Raw genomic sequence first — 23,948 nt, 5'->3', positions numbered from 1 at the left:
ATCCTGTGGACACACAGAGCAGGTTCTTCAAGTGAATGTTATTTATTTATTTTTTAAAAGGAAGAGAACGGCTCTGTTACTAAGGAAACTGAGCTATGGAGAGCTCACAGTTTTTTAATCGGGGATTATTTCATAGCATACTTAGTTATGCTTTTGTATGGTGAGCTGCCTAGCAGCCCTGTGTGTGTGTGTGCTTGTGTGTGTTTTGGTTTAATAAGAATACCTGACTGAATGGGGAGTGATACAATCTTCAGTTAGCTATTCATTCTGTACTTAACAGTTCTGTTTACAAACATATTACATACAGAGGGTTGGATCCCGACTAAGGCCCCACCTGCACTTACAGCAGCATTATACCACTTTAACCAATAATGACTTCCCCCAAGGAATCTTGGGAAGTGCAGTTTTATAAGGGTGCTAAGAGCAAGTTAGGAGACCCCCATTCCCCTCGCAGAGCTGCGATTCCCAGAGTTTCCTGGGAAAGAGGGACTGACTCTTAAACCACTCTGGGAACTCTAGCTCTGTGAAAGGAACAGGGCTCTCCTAACAACTCTCATTGACCTTAAGAAACTACAGTTCCCACGATTCTTTGGAGGAAGCCATGATTATTTGAAGTGGCATGCTACTGCTGTAAAAGTATAGTGCCGATGGACCCAAGGGGCTGTTTCTAGATAAGATCAACTTGGAACTGTTGTTGTTATGTGCCTCCAAGTCGACTACGACTTATGGCGACCCTATGAATCAGCGACCTCCAAGAGCATCTGTCATGAACCACCCTGTTCAGATCTTGTAAGTTCACAACTTGGAATAGACCCATTGAAATTAATGATAATAGTGATGTCCCTTTGATGGGCCTGCTCTGAGTAGGACTAGCTTTGGATACAATCCACGGCCTCCCTCAGTTATATGAAGGAACAAGTACCTGCTTTTTGGAACTTCTCCAACAGCTCTAGTCGAATCGACTTCTCCAGGTTGAAGTAGTCGTGGTCTTCATCGGATGCTTTCAGGAAGAGGGGGATGTGCTGAAACACAATGGCGTGTCGGCACTTTCTCTCTCCGGCAATTGCAAGCTGCTGGCCGAGCCAAGCATCCTGAGCCTGCTTCAGTTCTGGGCACTTGGAAGCGTCAAAGTAAAGCTGAGAATTCAGCACAAGGAAGAAGACTCCTGCGACCCAGAAGCTGAAGTAATCATCTCCCCACTGCTGGCAATAATCCTCAATCGTTTCTGGAGTCGGCGTGTTCCCGAGGTCGTGGTTGCCACTGACAAAGACCACGGGGATGTCACGGCTGAGCCCCGTCAGGACGTTTTTCAAGTCACGTACTTGCGCCTCCCGCCAGGGCGTCCCTACATGACAGAAGGATTAGATATTATTTTTGCAGGATTTCTGCCAGCTCCAGTTCCCTCATAAACTTTTGACATCTGCCATTCTCGTTTTGCAAAGAACTTGATTATAAAAAGCCAGAAAAGCAACAACAAAACCTCCGTTATCGCAAATATCGTACAATTCGGCACACTGTAGAAAGCTGAACAATCAATCGGCATGTTTGATTGGCCATTTTTTTAAAGGATATTTTTATTTGACATACCCAGGCTTGGCAGGCATGTTTCAGGAAAGATTCCATAAATACGTTAACAACATTTAATGGAACCAATTACCTAGAGAGGTAGTGGGCTCCCTGACAATGGAGACATTCAAGAGGCAGCTGGGCAGCCATCTGTCGGGAATGCTTTGATTTGGATTCCTGCATTGAGCAGGGGGTTGGACTCGATGGCCTTATAGGCCCCTTCCAACTCTACTATTCTATGATTCTATGATTTGCATGAAAGCCTGTATGGCTGTAAAAAGTCACCGATCTTCAATTTGTGGGCTGGGACCCGCATAGAGGTCATTAAAAACAAGTGAAACCACAATTCAAAGTTGGCTTGCTGCTCTAAAGCACTGTGAAGACTCATCATAGTTTGTTCTGGTTCAGACATAACGACAAACCACAGTTAGTTGAAAACAAATGTGAAAGCTGCTGAGCTCCTCCTCGCAGCTGTGCAAGAGGAACAGCACACACAAGTCTGAGGCCAGTTCGGATGTAACACTAAACTGCAGTCTGGAGTAATGGAAACCCAGCCTTTAAGCAGGAAGCAAACGCCATACTCTCTCACGCACGAGAATCTAAGCTGGACAGGTGGGTCTGTATTGCTCTATAGCACACCATGGCTCTCTACATGTTGTTGGACTTCAAGTCCCATCAGCCCCCAGCCATGATGATGGAAGCTGGAGGCAGCCAACACCTGGAGGGCCTGTAATATGTGTTCCTGCAGCCAGAGATTGCAGGATAACATGTGGCCATCTCTCCCCTCCTTATACATCCCCCATTAAGGAAGTGGTGGGAAGACAGAGGGAAGGAATAGCTAAGATGGAACAGTTACTTTACAATGCCTGTGGGCTTGTGATGCTGGTTACAAACATGCCTCAAGATCTTCTGAGGGCAGCCCCCAAGGAGTCCCAGTATTCTACTCTAAGCCTAAGTGTGTGTAAATCACATAGGGATGTATCCAGCCGTAGTGATACTCTGAAGTAAGCTCACTGAAATTAAAGAACAGGACTTACTTAGGCCCACTGATTTCAAATGAGAATTCTTCCTTTTTAAAAATCCTGCACTAAAAAATTAATCCTTACTTTTTAGAAACCCTGCGTTAAAAATTAATGTAACATAAGCACATACCAGAGAGCTTTGCGCATACCATGGACTGCGAAAAAGGACAAATAATTGGGTGTTAGAACAAATTAAACCAGAACTATCATTAGAAGCTAAAATGATGACACTGAGGTTATCATGCTTTGGACATATAATGAGAAGACGTGATTCCCTAGAAAAGACAATAATGCTGGGAAAAACAGAAGGGAGTAGAAAAAGGGGAAGACCAAACAAGAGATGGATTGATTCCATAAAGCAAGTCACAGACCTGAACTTACAAGATCTGAACTGGGTGGTTCATGACAGATGCTACTGGAGGTCGCTGATTCATAGGGTCGCCATAAGTCGAAATCAACTTGAAGGCACATAACAACAACAACAAAAGAACATAAGGTAAGAAGAGCCCTGCTGGATCAGGCCAGTGGCCTATCTAGTCCAACATCCTGTTGGTCACTCAGATGCTGATGGGCAGCCTGCATTCCTCTTCCTCTGTCGTCTCCCATGCACCTATTTTTGGACTGTAAGCCTTGGGCGGTGGTGGCTGGTGCCCACTGAAAGGATTGGGGCGGAAGCCCAAGGATAGATGGAGCCAAAGCCAATGGCAGGTAGAGCCGACTAATTCTAGCTTTATTCTCCCTCCTCCTTCCCTTTGTGTGCTACAAGGGCGGCACTGAGACCAAGGAGAAGTGACAGCCAGGGCCACACCCTGGACTGGTTGTAGGTAAGGAGGCAGGAGGGGACTGGCTGAGGGCAGACCGAGCTTGGTGGGGCAGTGCTCCGATTGCCCCAAAGTGGATCAGCCTCCACTGCCCTGGGAGCAGAGACCTGCCCTCTCATTCTTTCCAAAGTAACATGCCTGCTCTTGCGCAAAGAGAGGAAAATTCAAGAGCCAGACTGCCTTTGGTGAAGCTCGCTGCGGTCAGAAGAAGCAACATCCGCCGGCTCTTCTCTCGATGCACAAATCCATTTGCTAACAACCCAGTCTTCACATGACCTTGACCATGCATGTTGCAGAGGACGCAAGCGTAGAAAGAGGGGCCATTTATCATGCATTATTGCCAGATCCCTCCTGCAGCTATGCCTGTCTCTGTTATGTGTTAGTTAAGAGTTTTAATAAAGAAGGGCTAGCCTTGAATGGGCAAGTATGCTCTCATCTCAGGGGAAAGGGGACCCTTGACGCTTATTTCCTGCAGATTATTCTAGGAAAGAGGTGAAGGTGTCAAGAAGCTAGGATGTTGCAATGTAGGGATGGGGAATCTTTGGACCTCCCCCAAAGCTCTTGGACTACAATTCCCATCAACCCTGACCACTAACCATGCTGGATCTGGAGGGCCACAGGTTCTCACTCCCTGCTGTAATGGATGGAGAGCACTGGACTAGGACTAAGGCTCCTTTCACTCATGGGGCTTATTGCGTTGGTTTTGCAGATTAAAATGGCAGCGCTTCTGTCCCGATTTCTGAAGTTCCTTTCACACTGCAGTATCTATTGTGTTAAGGAACTGTGGCTTTTTCGGTCGATGTACCAGCATTTCACACAAATGTCTTTCACGAGGCTGCAATGAACGACGTCTTGTTTTCGTCCCTCGCTCGTTATACACATGCACACTGTAGGTCCCCTATAATTCACTGTGTGAATCACTGTCTGGACACAGGGAGGGGGCGGGGGGGAAAGGAGGAAGGGAATGCTGCTACCCCCACCTATGCTGGAATAGTGCTACAATTTTCGTCAGGCAAAAAAAACAACGGTGCGCTCCTAAAAGGCAGGAACGCATTGCATGCTGGGATGCCTGCCACACAAGTAACTGCAGCTAGCACAACACTCCCGCAATTTTCTGGGGTTCTGAAGCTTGCAAACGGATTATTTTCTGAAATCATTTATCGCAGAAATGAGCGCTAAACTTTCTCCAGATTCCACTAGATTTCTGCAACTAGCTTTTCCATTGTGTGTGACAGATCAAATAAAGTGTGCAGATTACCAAGTAAGAAATCATCAGAATAACAGAATAAAGCGCGGTGTGAAAGCAGCCTTAGGTGACCCAAGTTCAAATCCCCACATCAGCCACAATGTTGATCTTGGGCCAGTTGCAATCATTCAGCCTGTTCTACCTCACAGGGCTGGTGTGTGGTTAAAAATGTGTGTGTGAACCCTGCAGGGTGTTCAAGACAGGGTGCATGGCTCCCCACTTTTTATCCTCACAACAACCCTGGAAGGTGGATTAGTGAGAGCTACTTTATTTTAACTTTTTAGTGGAATCCTGGAGATCACCAACTGGAGCCAAGTGCAAAACGGTGGCTCAGGTGGGTGGATTTATGCTAAGGATGAGTGTCCCTCTGAACTCATGTTCAATGCAGAAATTCCAGAAGCAACTTCACAAGTCCTTTTTACAGAAAAATCCACTCCTGCTTTCCCCCTAAGCATTCACCTAATTTAGGGAAGGGGGTAAGGGAGAAAAGCTTTTTATGTGTTGTTATTGTTTGACAATAGACCCTCCGTGGCGCAGAGTGGTAAGTGGCGGTAACGCAGCCAAAGCTCTGCTCATGGCCGGAGTTCGATTCCAACGGAAGGAGGAAGTCGAATCTCCGGTAAAAGGGGTCGAGGTCCACTCAGCCTTCCATCCATCCGTGGTCGGTAAAATGAGTACCCGGCATATGCTGGGGGGTAAAGAAAGGCTGGGGAAGGAACTGGCAATCCCACCCCATATATACGGTCTGCCTTGTAAACGTCGCAAGACGTCACCCTAAGAGTCGGAAACAACTCGCACTACAAGTGCGGAGATACCTTTACCTTTATTGTTTGACAATTGACAGACAGAAACACTAGATTTTGCATGGCCAGAATCTAGCCTACTGTATAAAGTCAAGATGAGGGAAGTGCTCAGTGGTCTGATTATTAGACATTTTTGGAAAAAAACACACATTCTGTTTCCCTTCTAGTCTCACGTCCTCATGTCGTTGTGCGCGAAAAGCAAGAGCTATCTTAATACAGGGGACAGCAGCAAATTGAATTAGGCATTTGATTATAAATGTACAGTAACCCATATTTTAAAAGCATTTCTCAATATGAAAACACAGCTGATGTATAGATTAAATGAATCGCCCTCCCGCTCCCCTTAAGCTTTTCACAGTGAAACAAACACCATAGAAATATACAACTACAACAGGTAACTGACAGTGAATTCTTATATTAAAATTCGTAAGTGACTGTGATCTTCACCGAGAGCCCCCCTCCCCCAGCCCAATTTTTTGGCATGCTGACCTTTGAGTGGCTTAACTATTCCCACAATTTTAATCTACTATATTACATGAGTGATTGTGGACTTAGTCCACCTCCTTCGACTACAACGACACAGGAATCCACTTAACTACCTTTTTTTCAAAGATTATTCTTCCACCCACCGCTGTGAAAATAATCACCATGCTTCATTTAAGCACAGCTCAGCTCTCCTAACCGATACAGGAACCTCGGCCCATTTGCAGCTGACTTCATCAACTGCAGTCCATCACAGCCAGTACTTCGGCCTGGCTCTTTTCAGGGGGAAATTAAAGAGGAAACAGCTACAATTACATAAAAGTTGCAATAATGGGTTTTTTAAATGTACTACTGAAGAGCCAACTGGGTTCAGTATTTATTGATTTTACTGGCATTTTAATCCTACCCGTCCTCCAATGGAGTGGTTCCCAAACCTTTTTCCCCCACGGACCTCTCCAAAACTGCCGAGGGTCCTGGCAGACCACTTCATGATTTTTCTGGCTGTTGTAGCAATTGTACGGTGTCCTAGATGTTGTAGGATTTTTAACTGTCTTTGTACTGCTTGTTTCATATATTGTATTACAATTTGCATTCTGTAGAGTTCAAACTGCACTACAATAAAAATATGATGCAAGAAATAACAGAAATAGTAAAAATACGATTAGAAAACAATGTGAACATTTAATGCAGACGTGCCCTGGACCACCTGGATGAACCTCGCAAACCACTGGGGGCCCATGGATCAGTTTGGGAATCCATGCTCCAAGGAGTACAAGGTGTTATCCGTGGATCTCGCCCCCTCCCCATTTTTGTCACTTTTGACAGCGTTGACTGCCTTCCACCCAGAAAAAAGGTTGGAGGATGATCTGAACCGGAAGATATGGCTTTCCTTTGAATTTGATGAGTACAGTACTCGCTCTCTTCATCATAAGAGCCAAAGACTACTGAGTCAGTCAATGGCCCTTTAATTTATTTATCCATTTAAAAAAGTTATTTAAAAGCATTTATAAACCGCTTAATAATTTAAAAATTTCTAAGCAGTATACAATATATATTTAAAAAGCAACATCATGGGCATCTGGTTGGCCACTTTGAGAACAAGATGCTGGACTCGATGTGCCACTGGCCTCATCCAGCAGGGCTCTTCCTATGTTAGCTTCCCGGTAGGAGCAGCGCCAATGACACTCCTCAGGCTGGCCAACCTTTATAAGTCTCAGAAAGGCTTTGCACTCTGCTGAAGCAACAGCTCCTCTTTCTGAGCTGCCCAAGGTTCTGATCGGTTCTACCAGGGTTAGGCTACTTCTGCCATTAAAAAGGCTTTCTTAAAATAAAAAGTGGATTTGTTGCATCAGAGCACTTTAATCCATTTTAATTGGGCAAACCCTAAATTTCGGGTATGTGAGTGAGTCTCTCCTTGCAAAATAGCAAAGGTCTGGAGGTGGCCAAAGCCCTAAATCTCAACCAGGCAGTGCTTGCTCTCGGTGTGTGTGTGAGAGAGGAGGCTGGCTCCAGTGCTTGTGCTTTCTTTTGGTGGTGGTAGCAGCACTAGCTACACACCCCTGGGAGAAGAGGAGGAGCTAGCGACGGGGCGGAAATTGCAAAGCAGCTGCAGCCATCGTCCTGCCAAAGACTCCACTTCATGCCCAGGTTTGTGCTCGGTTAGAGGATGTGCATTTGTTGGGCCACCCACCAGCCAATTACAGCTTGGTCAGATCACGTCTGCTGCTTGTCGCAAGCTAGCAATTGTTTTCCTTTGCAGCAGGCAAGGCAGTGGCGACCGGAGTGAGTGTAACTGATCTTGGCTTCTAGGGTATGTGTGATGGGGGTATCTAAAAGATCGCCATCCCTTATATACCCAGCCGATCACCATGCTCTGCAGGAGAGGGCCTCCTGCAGATATACCATCTCATCAGGAGGTCTGTTCCACATCATGTTGAAACTGGGCCTTTAGTGTGGCGGCGCCTACCCTTTGGAACTCCCTTCCCATTACATATCAGGCAGATACAGTCTCTGCTGTGTTTTCAGCATCTGTTGGAGACTTCTCTTTTCCAACAAGCCTTCTAAGTGGAGATTTACTTCTTTCTCAGTCAGTATCTGTATTGGATTTGAAGAGCTGCAACTGCTTTAACTGTTTTTATAGATGCAATTGTTTTATGTCATGTTTTATTGTGAAATTGCTGAGATGCTTCATAGGAAAATGGAAACGGACTGCCTTCAAGTCGATTGCGACTTATGGCGACCCTATGAATAGGGTTTTCATGGCTGCGTGGGGAGTCGAACCCCGGTCTCCCAGGTTGTAGTCCAGCAGTGATTCATAAATGAAACAAATAATATTTTTTTAAAATAAAAATGACCTTTCTATCATCATCAGGGGTTCTTGCAGCTATTCTGCTCTGTCTCCCCCAGATCTCTAACTGGAACCTGGCCAGACAGTTCACTGCTATATGTAAGTCTATTCTAAAATTCAGTGGGGCTTACTCTCAGGACAATGTGGCTAGGATTGCAGCCTTACAGTACAATTCCATGGGTTGTGTTCAATGCTAGTCCTCAGAGTAGACCCATTGAAGTTAATAGACATGACTAACTTTGGTTCATTCATTTCAATGTGTGTACTCTGAGTATGACTTAGTTGAATACAACCCTTTGTCTACTCTCAGGAAAGTGTGCACAGGACTGAAGTCATAATAATACGCAAATAATAACAGAAATTCACTAATGGATGTGACAGGGATCAGTACAAAGGTCTACACCTAGGAAAAAAGAAACCAAATGCACAGCTATAGGATGCGGGATACTTGGCTCAACAATACTCCGTGCAAGAGGGATCTTGGAATTGTTGTTGATCACAACCTGAATATGAGCCAACAGTGCGAGGTAGCTGCAAAAAAGGCAAATGCTATTTTAGGCTGCATTAACCAAAGTATATTTCCAAATCGCATGAAGTACTAGTTCTCCTCTATTCAGCAAATGTTGGGCCTCATCTTGACTACTGCGTCTAGTTCTAGATGCTGCACTTTAAGAAGGATGCAGACAAACTGAAAAAGATTCAGAGGAGGGCAACGAGGATGATCAGGGGACTGGGCACAAAGCCGTATGAGGAGAGACTGAACGAAGTGGGCCTATTTAGCCTTGGGAAGAGAAGACTGAGGGGAAATATGATAGCACTCTTCAAGTCCTTGAAAGGTTGTCACACAAAGGAGGACCAGGATCTCTTCTCGATCATCCGAGAGTGCAGGACAGCCACTGCCAATTAGTGCAAGACCAGCCTTCCCCAACATGGTGCCCTCCATCACCCTTGCCACTGGCCCTGCTGCATGAAGCCGACAGGAGTTGCAGTTGAAGATATCCAGAGGGCACCAGGTTTTGGGAAGGCTGGTGTAGATAACAAGATCAATGGTCTGACTTGGTATAAAGGCAGCTTCCTTCTTTTTTTACTGAGGTTGGCATGGCTGGGAGCCAAACACTATCCAAAATTAACCACAAGTAGTCCCATTGGCCTTAGTCAGACTCGCCCACTCCATCTGGGCTGTGCAAATGGAGTCGTCTCTCGAGTGATTTGCAAACTTCATGTACAAACAAATTCCACCTGAGATATGCAGCTGGTAGATGGAAGTACAATATTTAGTATTTTGCCTGTTTGTTAAGACGTCTTGTAGAATGTAGCATGACAAGGCAGCATAGGCTTATTTAACTCCATTTTCTCCCATTTATTTTCCTGGATTTATTTAGTCATGGGACCCAAGGTGGAGTTAGATGTGGTTCTCAGGGAGTCACCCATCTAGCTACTGGCCATACTCAGATGTGCTCAGCTCCAGCTGATGGTGGCCTCATGTTGTCATGTTCTGGTCTGGTCCAATGCCAGATCCCATGGCTGCCAGACCATGGAGAGCTCCAAGTGATCAACTTGCTCCAGCGACGGTTGGGAACAGACTGAGACCTTCTAAGCCTCTGTCTCTAGGCTACCTTCTCCAGATTCCACCCCCTTGTACAGAACTCCACAGCCTTAAAGGGCCAACCCTCTGACCTGAAGGTGGGCAGTGTTCTGTTCCATAGCCTCCCTCCTGGCGTGCTCCTTGACTGGTGATGTGCAGTGGGGGGCATCTGGTTCCTTCTGCTCAGGAGCATCCAAGGTCTTATCGTCCAGGCCCTGATGGTCTGGCAGGTTCCTCTGAGGGATCCTGTCCAACAGGTGCTATGGTCTCCCTATCGTCAGTAGTCAGCAAAACTATGGTTTGGCTCAGCGTGATGTGCAAACATGGCTTCTCTTGTCCACACGCACAATTAAACCATCAGGAAACAAAAGTGGCATTTCCTCTTCCCCATGCCGCTTCAGCAGGTGGCGTAATTATGGGAGGGGCTGTCTCACCCAGTCTTCGGCAAATGGTGTCGCCAATCATTTTTTAGATTTTTAAATACGAAGCGGTTTAGAAATGCTTTTAAATAGATGAAGGAATGGAAGGCGCCCAAACTCAGGAGCTCAGCCTCGAATATCCGTGAGATGCTTTCCCCAATAACCTGTGTGTAAAATTTGATCAGCTTGAACACCTGAACAAGCATCTCTGCAGTCTCGGTCCGGTAACTTGGAGAGGGCGGGGGGCAGGAGGGAGAGAGTAGAGGAGAGAAGAAATCACACTGTGCTCTTTCAACAGAGCGTTTCATCAGAAAGCATCACACAGGAAGGTTCGGGAATCACAATGAAGCAGGCAATTTTGCCGAAGAGGTAGGAGGCAGAATGAAATACAGCTGGCTCCTCCACTGATGTGGTGCCCAGACGGTAATAAAACATTTTAAACCTGAAACAAACATGATTTAATATCAGGAAGCCAAAGAGATCAACGCTGGAGATGAAAGGGGTCTATCTAACTAAGTAATCATCAGAGTAGACCCACTGGGTTGGCTCCAGTGCTCATCCTACTCAGAGAAGACCAACTGAACTTAATGGACATGGTTAACTTAGGCTCATTCCTTTCAGTGGGTCTACTCTGAGTAAACCTTAATTGACTAGAACCCATTGAGGTGAATGGATTGAATTCAACTGAGTCCTACACAGAGTAGAACCACTGAAATAAATAAACCTAAGTTAGCCACGTCCTATCACTTCAAGGGGTCTACTCTGAGCAGGACATACAACCCAAAGAGGAGAGCAGTCACAGGGCAGTAAATGACACACAATTATTGCAGGAAAGCCCTGCTGCTTTTTTTTTTAATTGTGCTATCAAGATTTAGAAAGAAATAGTTTTTCGCAGCCAACTGTTGAAGAAAATTCCTCTTTATTAAGCCTGACCTTTGGTCATAGAGCTCCTTTTGAGCTGCAAATGCTTCAGCTTTTACAGCTTGCATTTCTCACTTGACATCTCTTTGTATTAATAATACAAGGCTAACAAACAGCAAGAGCCAAAAGGGGTTTCTTTGGCCAGAGATGGGTGCTTAGCGATTTGCAAGGTAGAGTGGAAATGCCACCCAGGGGAATATTTAAACTATCAAGAAAATGGGTCATTCAAATGTACACAACAACATTAAAAACACCAGGGGTCCATGAATTATTCAATTCATGAATCTGTAAACAGCAAATTGGCAATGCAGCTTGTGTTAGGAATATCTCACCTATTTTATAAAACACCCTTATTATTTATAAAGGAAATAAATAAAATTCATGGCATGGAGAAAGTGGATAGAGAAACCTTTTTCTTCTCTCTCTCGTGGACATCCAATGAAGACGAATGTTGGAAGATTCAGGATGGACATAGGCAAACTGTGGAATCCGCTCCCACCAGAGGCAGTGATGGCCACTGTGATGCTTCCTTCCCTGGCTCTCCCTGTCAGGTTCCTACCTGCTCGTGGTTACTGCCTGTCTCTAGGCACCACCAGGGACTCCACCAGTCCGGACCGCACTCTCTTATGGTTTACCTATCCGCTCTAGCACAGATCTCAACAGATCCCCCTGCTAGGCAACCACCAGTAACGTCCCAATACTAGTATTCCCAGAGACTCTGAATACTGGTATTGTTATTCTCTTCACCGCTGCCACCATTTGTTACAGTTCCCCTTCAGCCTTGGTCATTACCTTACCCTCCCTTCTGGTCTGTGAAACCCCAGCCAAGGATCAGGCCTTTGGTAAACCAAATTAAGTATTTATTACAGATAACAAAGCTAACAAGATTAACAATATTTCTTCTTAAGGCACATAAGCATATGGTTTTACTCAATACTAATCCGAACTCCACCTCCCTCCTGGTAAACAACTCTCTAAACCCCACCAAGCAATCCACTCTTTCTCTTCTCCCCCCAGATTCCACAATTCACCACCTCACATTCACCCAGATTTACCTGTCATCCTTTCATTTATACTGTCAGCCATTTTAAACATTCAGCCAATCATCAAGCATTCTATTGCCCATTCACTCCCCCTCCTCTTTCACTACTTACCATGTATACTCTAAACAACCAGCACTTACCATATATACACTAATATATAGGAACATCACAGCCACCAACTTGGATGGATTAAAAAAAGGATTAGACAAATTCATGGCAGATAAGGCCATCAATGGCTACTAACCATGATGGCTATGCTCTGCGCCTCCACGTTTGGAAGCAGAATGCTTCTGAATATCAGTGGCTGGAAACTGCAGGAGGGAAGAACGCTCTTGCACTCATGTGTTGCTTTTGGGCGTCTCACAGGCATCTGGTTGGCCACTGTCAGAACAGGATGCTGGACTATATGAGCTAATGGCCTGGTCCACAAGGGCTCTTCTTGTGGTCTTATATAATGCTATCAGTGTGCATGGTGTATTACTAAGAGGCCTTTGCCCCAAGGAGGTTACAATGTAAAATTCAATGGGAGATAACAAATGAAGAAGGGGAGAGGGGGAGAGCAGAGGCTGATGGATTTATTTCAGCTACACAGGCTTAATTTCAATAGGGGATGGAGGCTAAGGTAAGGGAAAGAACCATAGCTTTGTGGCAGGGAACCTGCTTGGCATGAGAAGGTCTCAAGTTCAATCCCCAGCATCTCCAGGATTAAAATCATCAATAAAAACAGTTAAAAACAAGGAATTAAAAACATTGACAAGACAACTGAAACCATCATTAAACTAAAAAAAAGATTAAAACACATCAACACATCAGTTGCTTTATACAAAAGGCTAGGACTAGGGAGGGCAGCTGAGAGAGAACTAGAAAAGGTCCTCAAATGCAAAGATGTATCACTGAACACCAAAGTCAGGATCATTCAGACCATGGTATTCCCAGTCTCTATGTGAAAGTTGGACAGTGGAAAAAGTGGATAAAAGAAGAATCAACTCATTTGAAATGTGGTGTTGGAGGAGAGCTTTGCGCATACCATGGACTGCGAAAAAGACAAATAATTGGGTGTTAGAACAAATTAAACCAGAACTATCTCTAGAAGCTAAAATGATGCAACTGAGGTTATCATACTTTAGACACATAATGAGAAGACATGACTCACTAGAAAAGACAATAATGCTGGGAAAAACTGAAGGGAGTAGAAAAAGAGGGGGACTAAACAAGAGATGGATTGATTCCATAAAGGAAGCCACAGACCTGAACTTACAAGATCAGAACAGGGTGGTTCACGACAGATGCTCTTGGAAGTTGCTGATTCATAGGGTTGCCATAAGTCGTAGTCGACTTGAAGGCACATAACAACAACAACAACAACAAGAGACTTAAGAAAATAAAACATGATAAAGAAAAGCAATTTAAAATTGAAGCCATTTTTAAACAAAGAACAATTCACAAATACAGAAAATGTTCATCCAATAACATATTAAGGAGGACAAATCCTACCAACCCTACTAAAAGATCAGCAGCACCACAGGAGGCAACTTAATTACCAAAGGCCTTAGTGAACAAAAAGGTCTTGGCCTGGCACTTAAAGACTGACAGTGATGGCACCAGGCAGGTTTCTCTGGGGACAGCATTCCACAGACCGGGGGGGGGTGGGCACCATTGAAAAGGCCCATTTTCGTGTGGCCACCCTCCATATCTCCCTCAAATAAGGTGAATGGCAAAGGGTCTCCGGTGAGGGCCACAGGTTCTGTCCTGGTTTATAAGGGGTGAGTTGGTCTTTATTGTGATACAATAACCCCCTAACATGTAAACCAACTCAAGGACTTGGCAGTTCAAGCAGACAGTTCAAGCATATTTGATTGCAATATTCAGGTGCTGCTGGTTAGCTGAAAAGCACCCACCGCCTCGCCTTCCAAGGCAGCATCCGATTAGAGTGCAGCATCCCACCCGCGAAAACGCTAATAAGGTGTCATGCTTGATAACAATCTCTCATGTTTTCTGTTATGAGACTGTCCAGGGCCGGGCAGCTTTGTTTAAGCCTGACAGCTTTGGCATAATTTTCCTCATCTGCCTTCTGTTCCTTTAAGTATAACTAGTTTTTATGTCCTAAAAAATATCAATTTGTGTCATTTCCACTGAGCCGTATCGTACTCATTATAGTTAGCAAATTAAGGACTTGAAAGTTATCTTGGCAGGTTTGTAAGTGGAAGAAGGAGCAGACAACAAAACGCTCAAGGCCAGTGGACGGCAAGAAATGTGTCTTTTCCACAGAAAGTCAGCTTTCGTCAAGGAATGTGGCAATCATAATTAAAAAGGTATTTTCCTCACTTTTAACGCCTGAATAATGGCACATGTGCAAAATCTAACTCCACAGGAATTTGCCAAGCCTTGAGAACGGCACAAATTTCAAGACATCTATTGCTAACAAAGCTTTGTGGGTGATCTTGGTCAGGAAACATACACTCAGCAAGCAGGTCTGTTCATCACTGCTAAGGCCTGCTCTCAGCCACTGCTTAAAGTATCTGGGCAGCTGCCATTTTAATTTCCACAGCGCAGTAGGCACTGTGGGAAATTAAAATGCCATCCATCCAGAGGAGCGCCACCACTTCTGGGAGAGGAAGACAGTGCTGAAGACCGCTCCCCAAAGCCTGGAGCCAGTCCTGTCACCAACCATCTACCTTCAGGCCCATAGGCCAACAAAAACAAGCCATGCATAAAATAAACAATAAAATCACAATAAAAGCCAACACCACCTCAAAATTGGCTCTGATGTTTGGACTGCTTATTTGTCGATTGCTGGCTATTTTTTATAGTGACCTGTTGGGGGAAAACAATCTGAGCTCCAGTCCTGCTTACTATTTTTTTGAAATGGAAATGGACTGCCTTCAAGTTGATTTCGACTCATGGCGACCCTATGAATAGGGTTTTCATGGTAAGCGGTATTCAGAGGGGGTTTACCATTGCCTCCCTCTGAGGCTAAGAGGCAGTGACTGGCCCAAGGTCACCCAGTGAGCTTCATGGCTGTGTGGGGATTCGAACCCTGGTCTCCCAGGTCGTAGTCCAACACTCTAACCACTACGCCACACTGGCTCTCTATTAAAACCTTATGCTGGGCCCTCTGTGGAAGATTCCAGGTGTGAGAGATGGCCTGGATGACTGCTCACCTCATGTGTAGCCATTTAACAGAGAAATAACAGAGCCAGAGGAAAGCCATTTTGAGGAATACTGTGAATGGTGGTCAAGTCTTCAGGATATGTTTTGGGAGGCTATCCATTTGGCCATGTTGTTTTTCAGCCAGTGTTGGAGAAACATCAGCTCTGACTTGACCTCGCTAAGCATGCTTGAGTCCATGAACGGTGATAGTAACTAGGGCTACAAGCCCCGGGGAGGGGGGCAAGAGGGAGAAGGGTTGATATAGCGACTGAGATGGGAAGGGGAACAAAAACATTCTCTTGTGTCTGTGCTCTTGATTGTCTGCTTTAATGTTATGGTTGGGCCTAAGAGAAGGGAAATGAATGAATTCATTACATTTGCATGGATTATTGACCTTTGATCCAGCCACACTTTTGACCTTTCAATCAATCCAATTATATCATTATTCAAGAACGGGCTCCACTCTGTCAAGAAGCTCTACACGGAGCCTGCCCTTTTGAGCAGATAGGTTAGCATGCTGGACTTAACTCTGTGTGTCTGTGTTAATCTTCTTCTTTTTTTGCAGAATTGCCCTCCTGGTCTCCTTCTGGGAGGACGGGTGGGATATAAATTTAATAATAAATAATAAATTGGGAGCCACTTCTCACTTTCCAAAGGGAAAGCTATCAGTCGGGTAGGAAGTCTCCACCTCTGACATCTTCTGCCTCCCAAACTTCTGCTCTACCCACCGTAGCTCAAATATAGCGTCTTCATGAAGACTAGGAGGATTTATTATTTATTTTATTTTATTATGAGATTTGTTAGTCGCCCATCTGGCTGCTTAGCCAGCCACTCTGGGCGACGTACACAATAAAACAGTATATAAAACAGTTAAAAATTTAAAAACACAGTAAAACTAGCCCGTTCCAAAAGCCTGCCTAAAAAACCAGGTCTTCAGGGTCCGGCGGAAGCTCATTATAGACGGGGCATGGCGTAGATCATTTGGGAGAGAATTCCATAGGGTGGGGGCCACAATTGAGAAGGCCCTCTCTCAAGTCCTCACCAGTCTAGCTGTTTTGACAGGTGGGATCCAGAGAAGGTCTTCTGAGGCTGATCTTGTTGAGCAGCATCCCTGTCGATGCTGGAGGCGCTCCTTCAGATAAGCTGGGCCACAACCATATAGGGTTTTAAAGGTTAAGACCAACACCTTGAATTGGGCTCGGTACACAACCGGTAACCAATGCAACTCCTTCAACACAGGAGTGATGTGATCTCTACGGCGGCCGCCTGTAATCAGACGCGCCGCTGTATTTTGTACCAGCTGTAACTTCCGAACCGTTTTCAGTGGTAACCCCACGTAGAGCGCATTACAGTAGTCTAGGCGAGTGGTGATCAGGGCATGTACCACCAGTGGGAGCAGATGATTGGGAAGGTAGGGGCGTAGCCTCCGTATCAGATGGAGTTGATACAGAGCTGCCCGGCTCACAGCCGAAACTTGAGCCTCCATGGACAGCTGGGAGTCAAGAATGACCCCCAGGCTACGGACCTGGTCTTTCAGGGGCAGTCGTACCCCGTTAAGCACCAGGTCTATATCTCCCAACCTTCCCTTGTCTCCCACAAACAGCACCTCGGTTTTGTCAGGATTCAGCTTCAGCTTATTCCTTCCCATCCAGCCACTCACCGACTCCAGACATTTGGACAGGGTTTCCACAGCCAACCTTGGTGAAGATTTAAATGAGAGATAGAGCTGTGTGTCATCCGCATACTGATGACACTGCAGCCCAAATCTCCTGATGATTGCTCCCAGCGGCTTTATATAGATGTTAAAAAACATTGGAGAAAGGATAGACCCCTGTGGTACCCCACAGGTGAGGGACCAGGGATCTGAAACCTCCTCTTCCAGTGCTACTCTTTGGTACCTCCCAGAGAGGAAGGAATGGAACCACTGCAATACAGTGCCCCCAATACCTAACCTCTGCAGGCGGTCCAAGAGGATACCGTGGTCAACGGTATCGAAAGCCGCTGAGAGATCGAGAAGGACAAGGAAGGTGCATTCGCCTCTATCCCACGCCCTTCTCATATCATCTACCAAGGCGACCAAGGCTGTTTCAGTCCCATGTCCTGGTCTGAAGCCCGATTGAAATGGATCTAGATAATCCATTTCTTCCAAGTGTGCTTGCAGCTGTTTAGGCACCACCCGCTCAACTGCCTTGCCTAAGAATGGCACATTTGAGACTGGGCGAAAGTTGTTCAGATCTTGAGGGTTCAAGGAGGGCTTTTTTAAGATTGGTTTTATTATCGCCTCCTTGAGCACTGATGGCATTACTCCCTCTTCAAGCGATGCATTTACCATCAGTTTGATTCTCTCTCCCAGTCTATCTTTACAGCTCATGATGAGCCACGAAGGGCAAGGATCAAGTAGGCAGGTGGTCGGCTTTAAAGTTGAAAGCACCTTGTCCACTTCCTCAGAGGGAAGAAGCTGAAACCGATCCCACGCCACCGAAGCAACACTGATCACCTCTGGCTCACTCCCTGTATCCACAGTGTACGGAATATCGCTTTTAATACGATTGATTTTATCCGCAAAGTGTTTAGCAAACTCGTCACAGGAGACCTTATCATGTTCCAGCAGTTCTGGAGCAACTGGACCGACCGGGCTCCGGACCACTTGGAACAGTCTCCTGGGACAGCACTCTGCAGATGCAATAGAGGCAGCATAGTAGTGCTTCCTTCCATAAGCAAGTATTATTTGGCCATATTTGCTCCAGCTATTCATATGATCTTTCGAAAAAGCCAGAAATCTAGGTGGAGGCTGTAGGGTTTGGCAATCTCATTCTGGGCACAAGGAGAAGTGACTGTGTATTTGGTTCAACACACAGCTAGATATTCACTTCACCAAAAACTGTTGTCACAGGGGCTGAAATAAAACTCAGGTAACAGGGCTGGAGATACCCTACACCCATCCTGGGAGTCACCTCCATGGAACACAGTGGGATTTACTTCTGAGTAGACATGCATAGGCTTGTGTTGATGATGTTTAAATGTCACATTCAATTAAATGCAAAGCTTATTTGGAAATTATGTTTATTGGAATATTTGTGTATGTACTTACACACATACACACGCGAACACTCTAAATGAACTTCCATTACATTTGTTTTAAGCTTTGAAAAGGGGGGAAAATGAAGGCAGTGAAACAGACTAATTTTAGCCCACCCAAAGACCTGCACATTTCTGTTTATTACATCTGCACGCATTGCTTCCCAGCGATGGCCACCTGAAAAGGGGAGGGGGAATTAATTACCAGTTTGAAATTGCCCAATTTGACAGGTATTGTATCTGTTCATTATGTTACTAATTTAATTTGATGAAACAATGAATTTCAGAAATGGCAAATTTTTCCAGCCCACAATTGCTTGTGGGGATGGAAGCCAAGCAAGTGCCAAAGCTTGAATATAGACATCTGCTGAAGATGACAAACTGGAACAGGTTCAAAGGAGGGCAACGAGGATGATCAGGGGACTGGAAACAAAGGCCTAGACTGAAAGAACTGGGCCTGTTTAGCCTTGAGAAGAGAAGGCTGAGGGGAGATAAGATGGCACTCTTCAAGTACTTGAAAAGTTGTCACACAGAGGAGGACCAGGATCTCTTCTCGATCATCCCAGAGTGCAGGATATGGAATAATGGGCTCGAGTTGCAGGAAGCCACATTTCAGCTGAACATCAGGAAAAACTTCCTAACTGTTAGAGCGGTACGACAACAGAACCAATGGCCTAGGGAGGTGGTGGGCTCTCCAACACTGGAGGCCTTCAGGAGGCAGCTAAACAGCCACCTTTCAGGTATGCTTTAAGTAGGACACCAGCACTGAGCAGGGGGTTGGACCTGATGACCTTATAGGGCCCTTCCAACTCTACTACTCTATGAATTGCATCCATTTCTTCCATCTCTATCAAGACAGAGTTTATTGGGGCTTATTTCCACATGAGCTTGCACACATGCCCACATAAGCATTCATTCGCCTGGGGAAGAGCACAGAGAGAGCAATCAGGAAGTATGTACTAGCATGCTGCTCAAGCCTAATCATTTATAATAAGCCAGAGATTTCCCAGGGGGCCATTGTACCTGCCTGTACTACCTATGGTGTCAGTAAAGGACCCCTCAAAGCCCACAGTGCACAAGACACTGTTGGCTATTCCTTGGCAGTGTCTGTTTACACTGGCTTCGTCTTTCCTACATTGAACACACTCCCTTAAATGTGCCCACATTTCATTGGATGTCCACCCTCCCATCTCTTCTGAACAGAGGAGAGGTGCAACGAGCAGCAGCTGATGAAGGGGCTTCCTTTCCCATTGACGGAGTAGCCAATGGAAGAGGGAATTTGTGCACCCTGTTTGTGATCCTGTCTTTTTTTCTGCTCTTTTAGACATGGCAGCCACAACGCAGAGCAGCCATTTGTGACTAACGGCCGCAGCACTTTCTGAAAACTGCAGAGGAGCCTGTTGGCCCAAGCAGGTTGGTAACTTCTAGAGATGTGAATGAAAAGTTGGAAAAAAACCCCACCATTTCCCCCCATTTTTTCCAGTTTTTTTCCTGGGCCTTCACATCTCTAGTGATCCCTGCAGTAAGCCAAACCCCTGGCTTATTGCAATGTGCAACCACTAATCTAAGTGGGTTAAAATATGTGTGCGTGTATGTGCAATAATTAGAATTTTGGCAGAGCTCAACTCACTGAAAGACCATGCAAATAAGTCCCTAGTACAGGGCTGCAGAACCTTTTTGGCCTAGTGGGCCAAATCTTTATCTTCCCCCACCCCATGGGCAAACTTTGACAGGTGGGTGGTCCCACCCACCTGTCAATCATCAGAAGTCATAATGGCATCAAGTGACTGACAGGGGGTGGCCCCACCTACCTGTGAAAGTTGCAGGGTGGGGGAAGATGCTCATGTGATGTTCTTGCTTGTAGGGTAAATATGGTAAGTGCTGTTTATATAGAAGACATATGGTAAGTAGAGTGAAAGAGGAGGGGGGAGTACATGAGCAGTAGAATGCTGGATGATTGGCTGAGCGTTTGAATGGCTGGGAGTATAAATGGAAGAATGACAGTTGAATCTGGGTGGATGTTGGGAGTGTGGAGAAAGAGGTGTTTGAGGGTGGAGGTCAGGAGTGCGGAGAAAGAGGGAGTTGGAGTTCTGATTAATATTAAGTCAAGTACAGAACAGGAATAGATGAAACCATACGCTTGTGAAACATTCTAAAACTAATCTTGTTATTTCTGATATTTAATAAATACTTATTTGGTTTACCAAAGGCCTGATCCTTGGCTGGGGGATATACAGACCAGAAGGGAGGGCAAGGTAATTACCAAGGCTGAACAGAAACAGTATCTAATGGTGGCAGCGGTGAAGGGAGGAATAATAACAATTCAAGTATCCAGAGCAACCCAGAGTTGTATGTGTTATCTATAAAGATACAAGGGGGTTGGGAACAGCATAAGCACGCAGTCACAAAAGTAACCAGCTAGAGAGAGACTCAGGCAAAGTCTCTGGGAGTATTGGTTATAGGACGTGACTGGTGGTGCTGCCTAGCAGGGGGATCTAGTGAGATCTGTGCTAGAGCGGAGTGAGAAACCATATAAAGGACGGTCCGGACTGGTGGTATCCCTGGTGGTGCCAAGTGAAAGGCAGTAGCCACAAGCAGGTGGGAACCTGACAGGGAGAACCAGGGAAGGACGTCACAGCTCATGAAGCAGGATTTAACTCCCTGTGCATCAGCTGATGGGATGGGGGGTGTTAAAAACATAAGAGCCCTGTTGGGTCAGGCCAATGGCCCATCTAGTCCAGCATCCTGAATGCAAAGAGCACTCTCCCCTCTTGCGGTTTCCAGCAACTGGTATTTGGAAGCATACTGCCTCTGCCTATTATTCAATTATTTCAGCTATTGTACTTATTAATTGGGCCATGGCCATACTACCCTGAACACGTCTGATCTCGGAAGCTAAGCAGGGTCAGGCCTGGTTAGTACTTGGATGGGAGACCCCCTTGGAATACCAGATGCCGTAGGCTTAGAGGAAGGCAATGGTAAACCACCTCTGAATACCTCTTACCATGAAAACCCTATGAATATATCCAAAAAAAGATTCATAGGGTTGCCATAAGTCGTAATCTACTTGAAGGCATATAACAACAACAAAATTATCAATTGTTAATTATTATTAATAAAATTACTTATTCCAGTCCTCTTCATGGATTTGAATTCAAGTCCCAGTCCAAACACTCTTTCCACTCCATCCGCTGTTAATCCAAAATGTTTATTGCTTAGAGAAAGACCCTTGCTAACCTTACGATAGTCCATTAAGAAGTGGGACACCATTCAAAAAGCAATTTCGAACAAGACTGCATAACCCACTGCAATAGCATCTCCTACGGCACACTGTCTCTGGCGGTGTTTCAATAACTAAACAGTGCCAAGCGGCTACACATGGAGAGGCCCTCTCTTCTGCCTTGAAGGGTGTTACCAAAGGAGACAGCACTCTGGTGCCAACATCTTCTCAGACCTTTGTGAGACCGTCTGCACCTCTGGTGCTCTGATGGTAACACAATCAATCATGTGTGGCATTTAAGCCATGCCCAGAAGGCATCGTTTTTCCAGTTAGCAACAAGAAGTTCAAGGAGCCCTCATCTAAAAAGAGCCAGTCAAAGGAAGAATATGGCCCCTTGCCTCATCCATCCATCACTGTACAGGGGGAAGATTAGATTCAGTGTGGCTCTGCTGGACCAGTTTTTTATTATTATTATTATTACACACATTACTGGTGAAGCTGTTGCGCTCAACCATTAATGGATTCAGCACAGTTCTCTGCGCAATAAATGAAGCTTGAAGGAGGTTGTAGTGCACGCTTGCAGTTTATACTTAAAATCTGTCAATACGGCAGACAGGGGCACAACTTTAATTTAAGTAATCTATCCTAAGCAGCATGCCTTGTAATGGGCTTTCTGGAAGAGAGGTTTGTGTATTTTAAATATTTTTAACCTGCTCTGCTGCCCACAAAAAATTACACAGCAAGCCGACCAGTCAGTCAGAGCCTCGGCAATACCCTCAGCTGTATTATTTATTGGTTTATTAATTCAGTGAATTTATATCCCACCCTTCCTCACAGCTGGTATAGCACAGTGGGGAGGACAGCCTGGCTGGGAGTCCAGAGTCTGTGAGTTCAAATCTCCGCTTGTGTCTCCTGGGTGTCAAGGGCCAGCTGAAGATCACCCCCACAGTGAGTGGCTCAGGGGTTACGTGCCCTGCCACCCGTGCAGCCGTGGGCAAGCTACACAGTCCCAAGGAGCCCAGTTGCCCTCCAGCTGGCAGTTGCAGACAAGTAAGGGGCTGGCTTGTGCAGCTGTGGCAAGCTGAGCAGCCCCTAGCCAGCTGGGAAGGACTAGCCTCAGAGGAAGGCAATGGGAAACCCTCTCTGAATACCGCTTACCATGAAATCCCTATTCATAGGGTCGCCATAAGTCGGGATCGACTTGAAGGCAGTCCATTTCCATTTTTTTTCCTCCCAAAGGGGCCCAGGGCAGTAAACACACCAGTAACACTATCATTAAAAATATTCTTTAAAAAAAATCACATTCTCTCAGGCAATGATTTCAAGGTTAGCCAGGAAATTTCAGTTATCAAATGCCCGGGTAAACAGGAATGTTTTCCTCCTGAAAGTCAGTAATGAAGGAGACAGATGCACCTCAACAGGGAGAGCATTCCACAAATGGGGAACCACCACTGAGAAGGCTCTGTCAGGGGTCAACACCAACCAGGCAGCCCCCAGTGGTGGCACCACTAACAAAGCTTCTCCTGGCAATCATAGGGTCTGAGATGGTTGATACTGGGAAAGGCACTCTTTTAGGTATTTGGGTCCTAAGCTGTTTAGGGTTTTGTATGTTAGTACTAACTCTCTGAATTGGTCCTGGTAGCTGACTGGCAGCCAGTGCAGCACTTTCAGGACCAGTCTTACCAGCCTAGCAGCCGCGTTCTACATGAGCTGCAGCCTGTGAATTGTCATCAAGGGCAGGCCCACATACAGTACATTACAGTAGTCCAGATGGGACATCACCACAGCATGGACAACTAAGACCGGGCTACCCCAATCCAGGAACTGGCATAGCTGGCGTATCAGCCGAAGCTGGCCATAAGCACTCCTAGCTACAGAGGCCACTTGAGACTCCAGTAACAAGTTCAAATCTTGGAGGACTCCCACACTGCAAACCCGTTTTCAGGGGGAGTTCGGCCTCTTACAGAACAGGACGTACACCCAATTCCCTTTAAGGCCTTCCACGGCTTACTGTCAGGCCCTCTGCATTCTTCAGCATTGCTTGGTATCACACCTTTTTGCAAAGAGGGAAGCAATACAGGGTAAACATTTTCTCGCTGCTACATTGTTCTGTGGAAAACCTTTCACTTTTAGGAAATGTGTTTCCGAAAATTAAATTAACACTGCATTGAGTGAACACAATACAGAGTGGGCAACTCTAATGGATACAATGCTAGACAAATCAAAAATAGAAGTTGTGATCAA

General features: G+C 45.6%; 1 protein-coding gene and 1 pseudogene across 1 annotated transcript in view; one reads left to right on the top strand and one right to left on the bottom strand.

Annotated features, from left to right (window-relative positions):
• CPPED1 (calcineurin like phosphoesterase domain containing 1) overlaps nucleotides 1–23,948 on the bottom strand; it is an 84,003-nt gene that overhangs the window by 32,851 nt on the left and 27,204 nt on the right. The window contains exon 3 of the mRNA XM_061599554.1: nucleotides 923–1,345. Coding sequence (XP_061455538.1) covers nucleotides 923–1,345 — 423 coding nt within the window. The remainder of the gene's footprint in view (nucleotides 1–922; nucleotides 1,346–23,948) is intronic.
• Nucleotides 21,339–21,447, top strand: LOC133372192 (5S ribosomal RNA; annotated as a pseudogene).

The sequence above is a fragment of the Rhineura floridana genome, chromosome 17 (genome assembly GCF_030035675.1).
Source record: "Rhineura floridana isolate rRhiFlo1 chromosome 17, rRhiFlo1.hap2, whole genome shotgun sequence".
NCBI lineage: Eukaryota > Metazoa > Chordata > Lepidosauria > Squamata > Rhineuridae > Rhineura > Rhineura floridana.
This window is presented reverse-complemented; position numbering and strand designations above follow the sequence as displayed.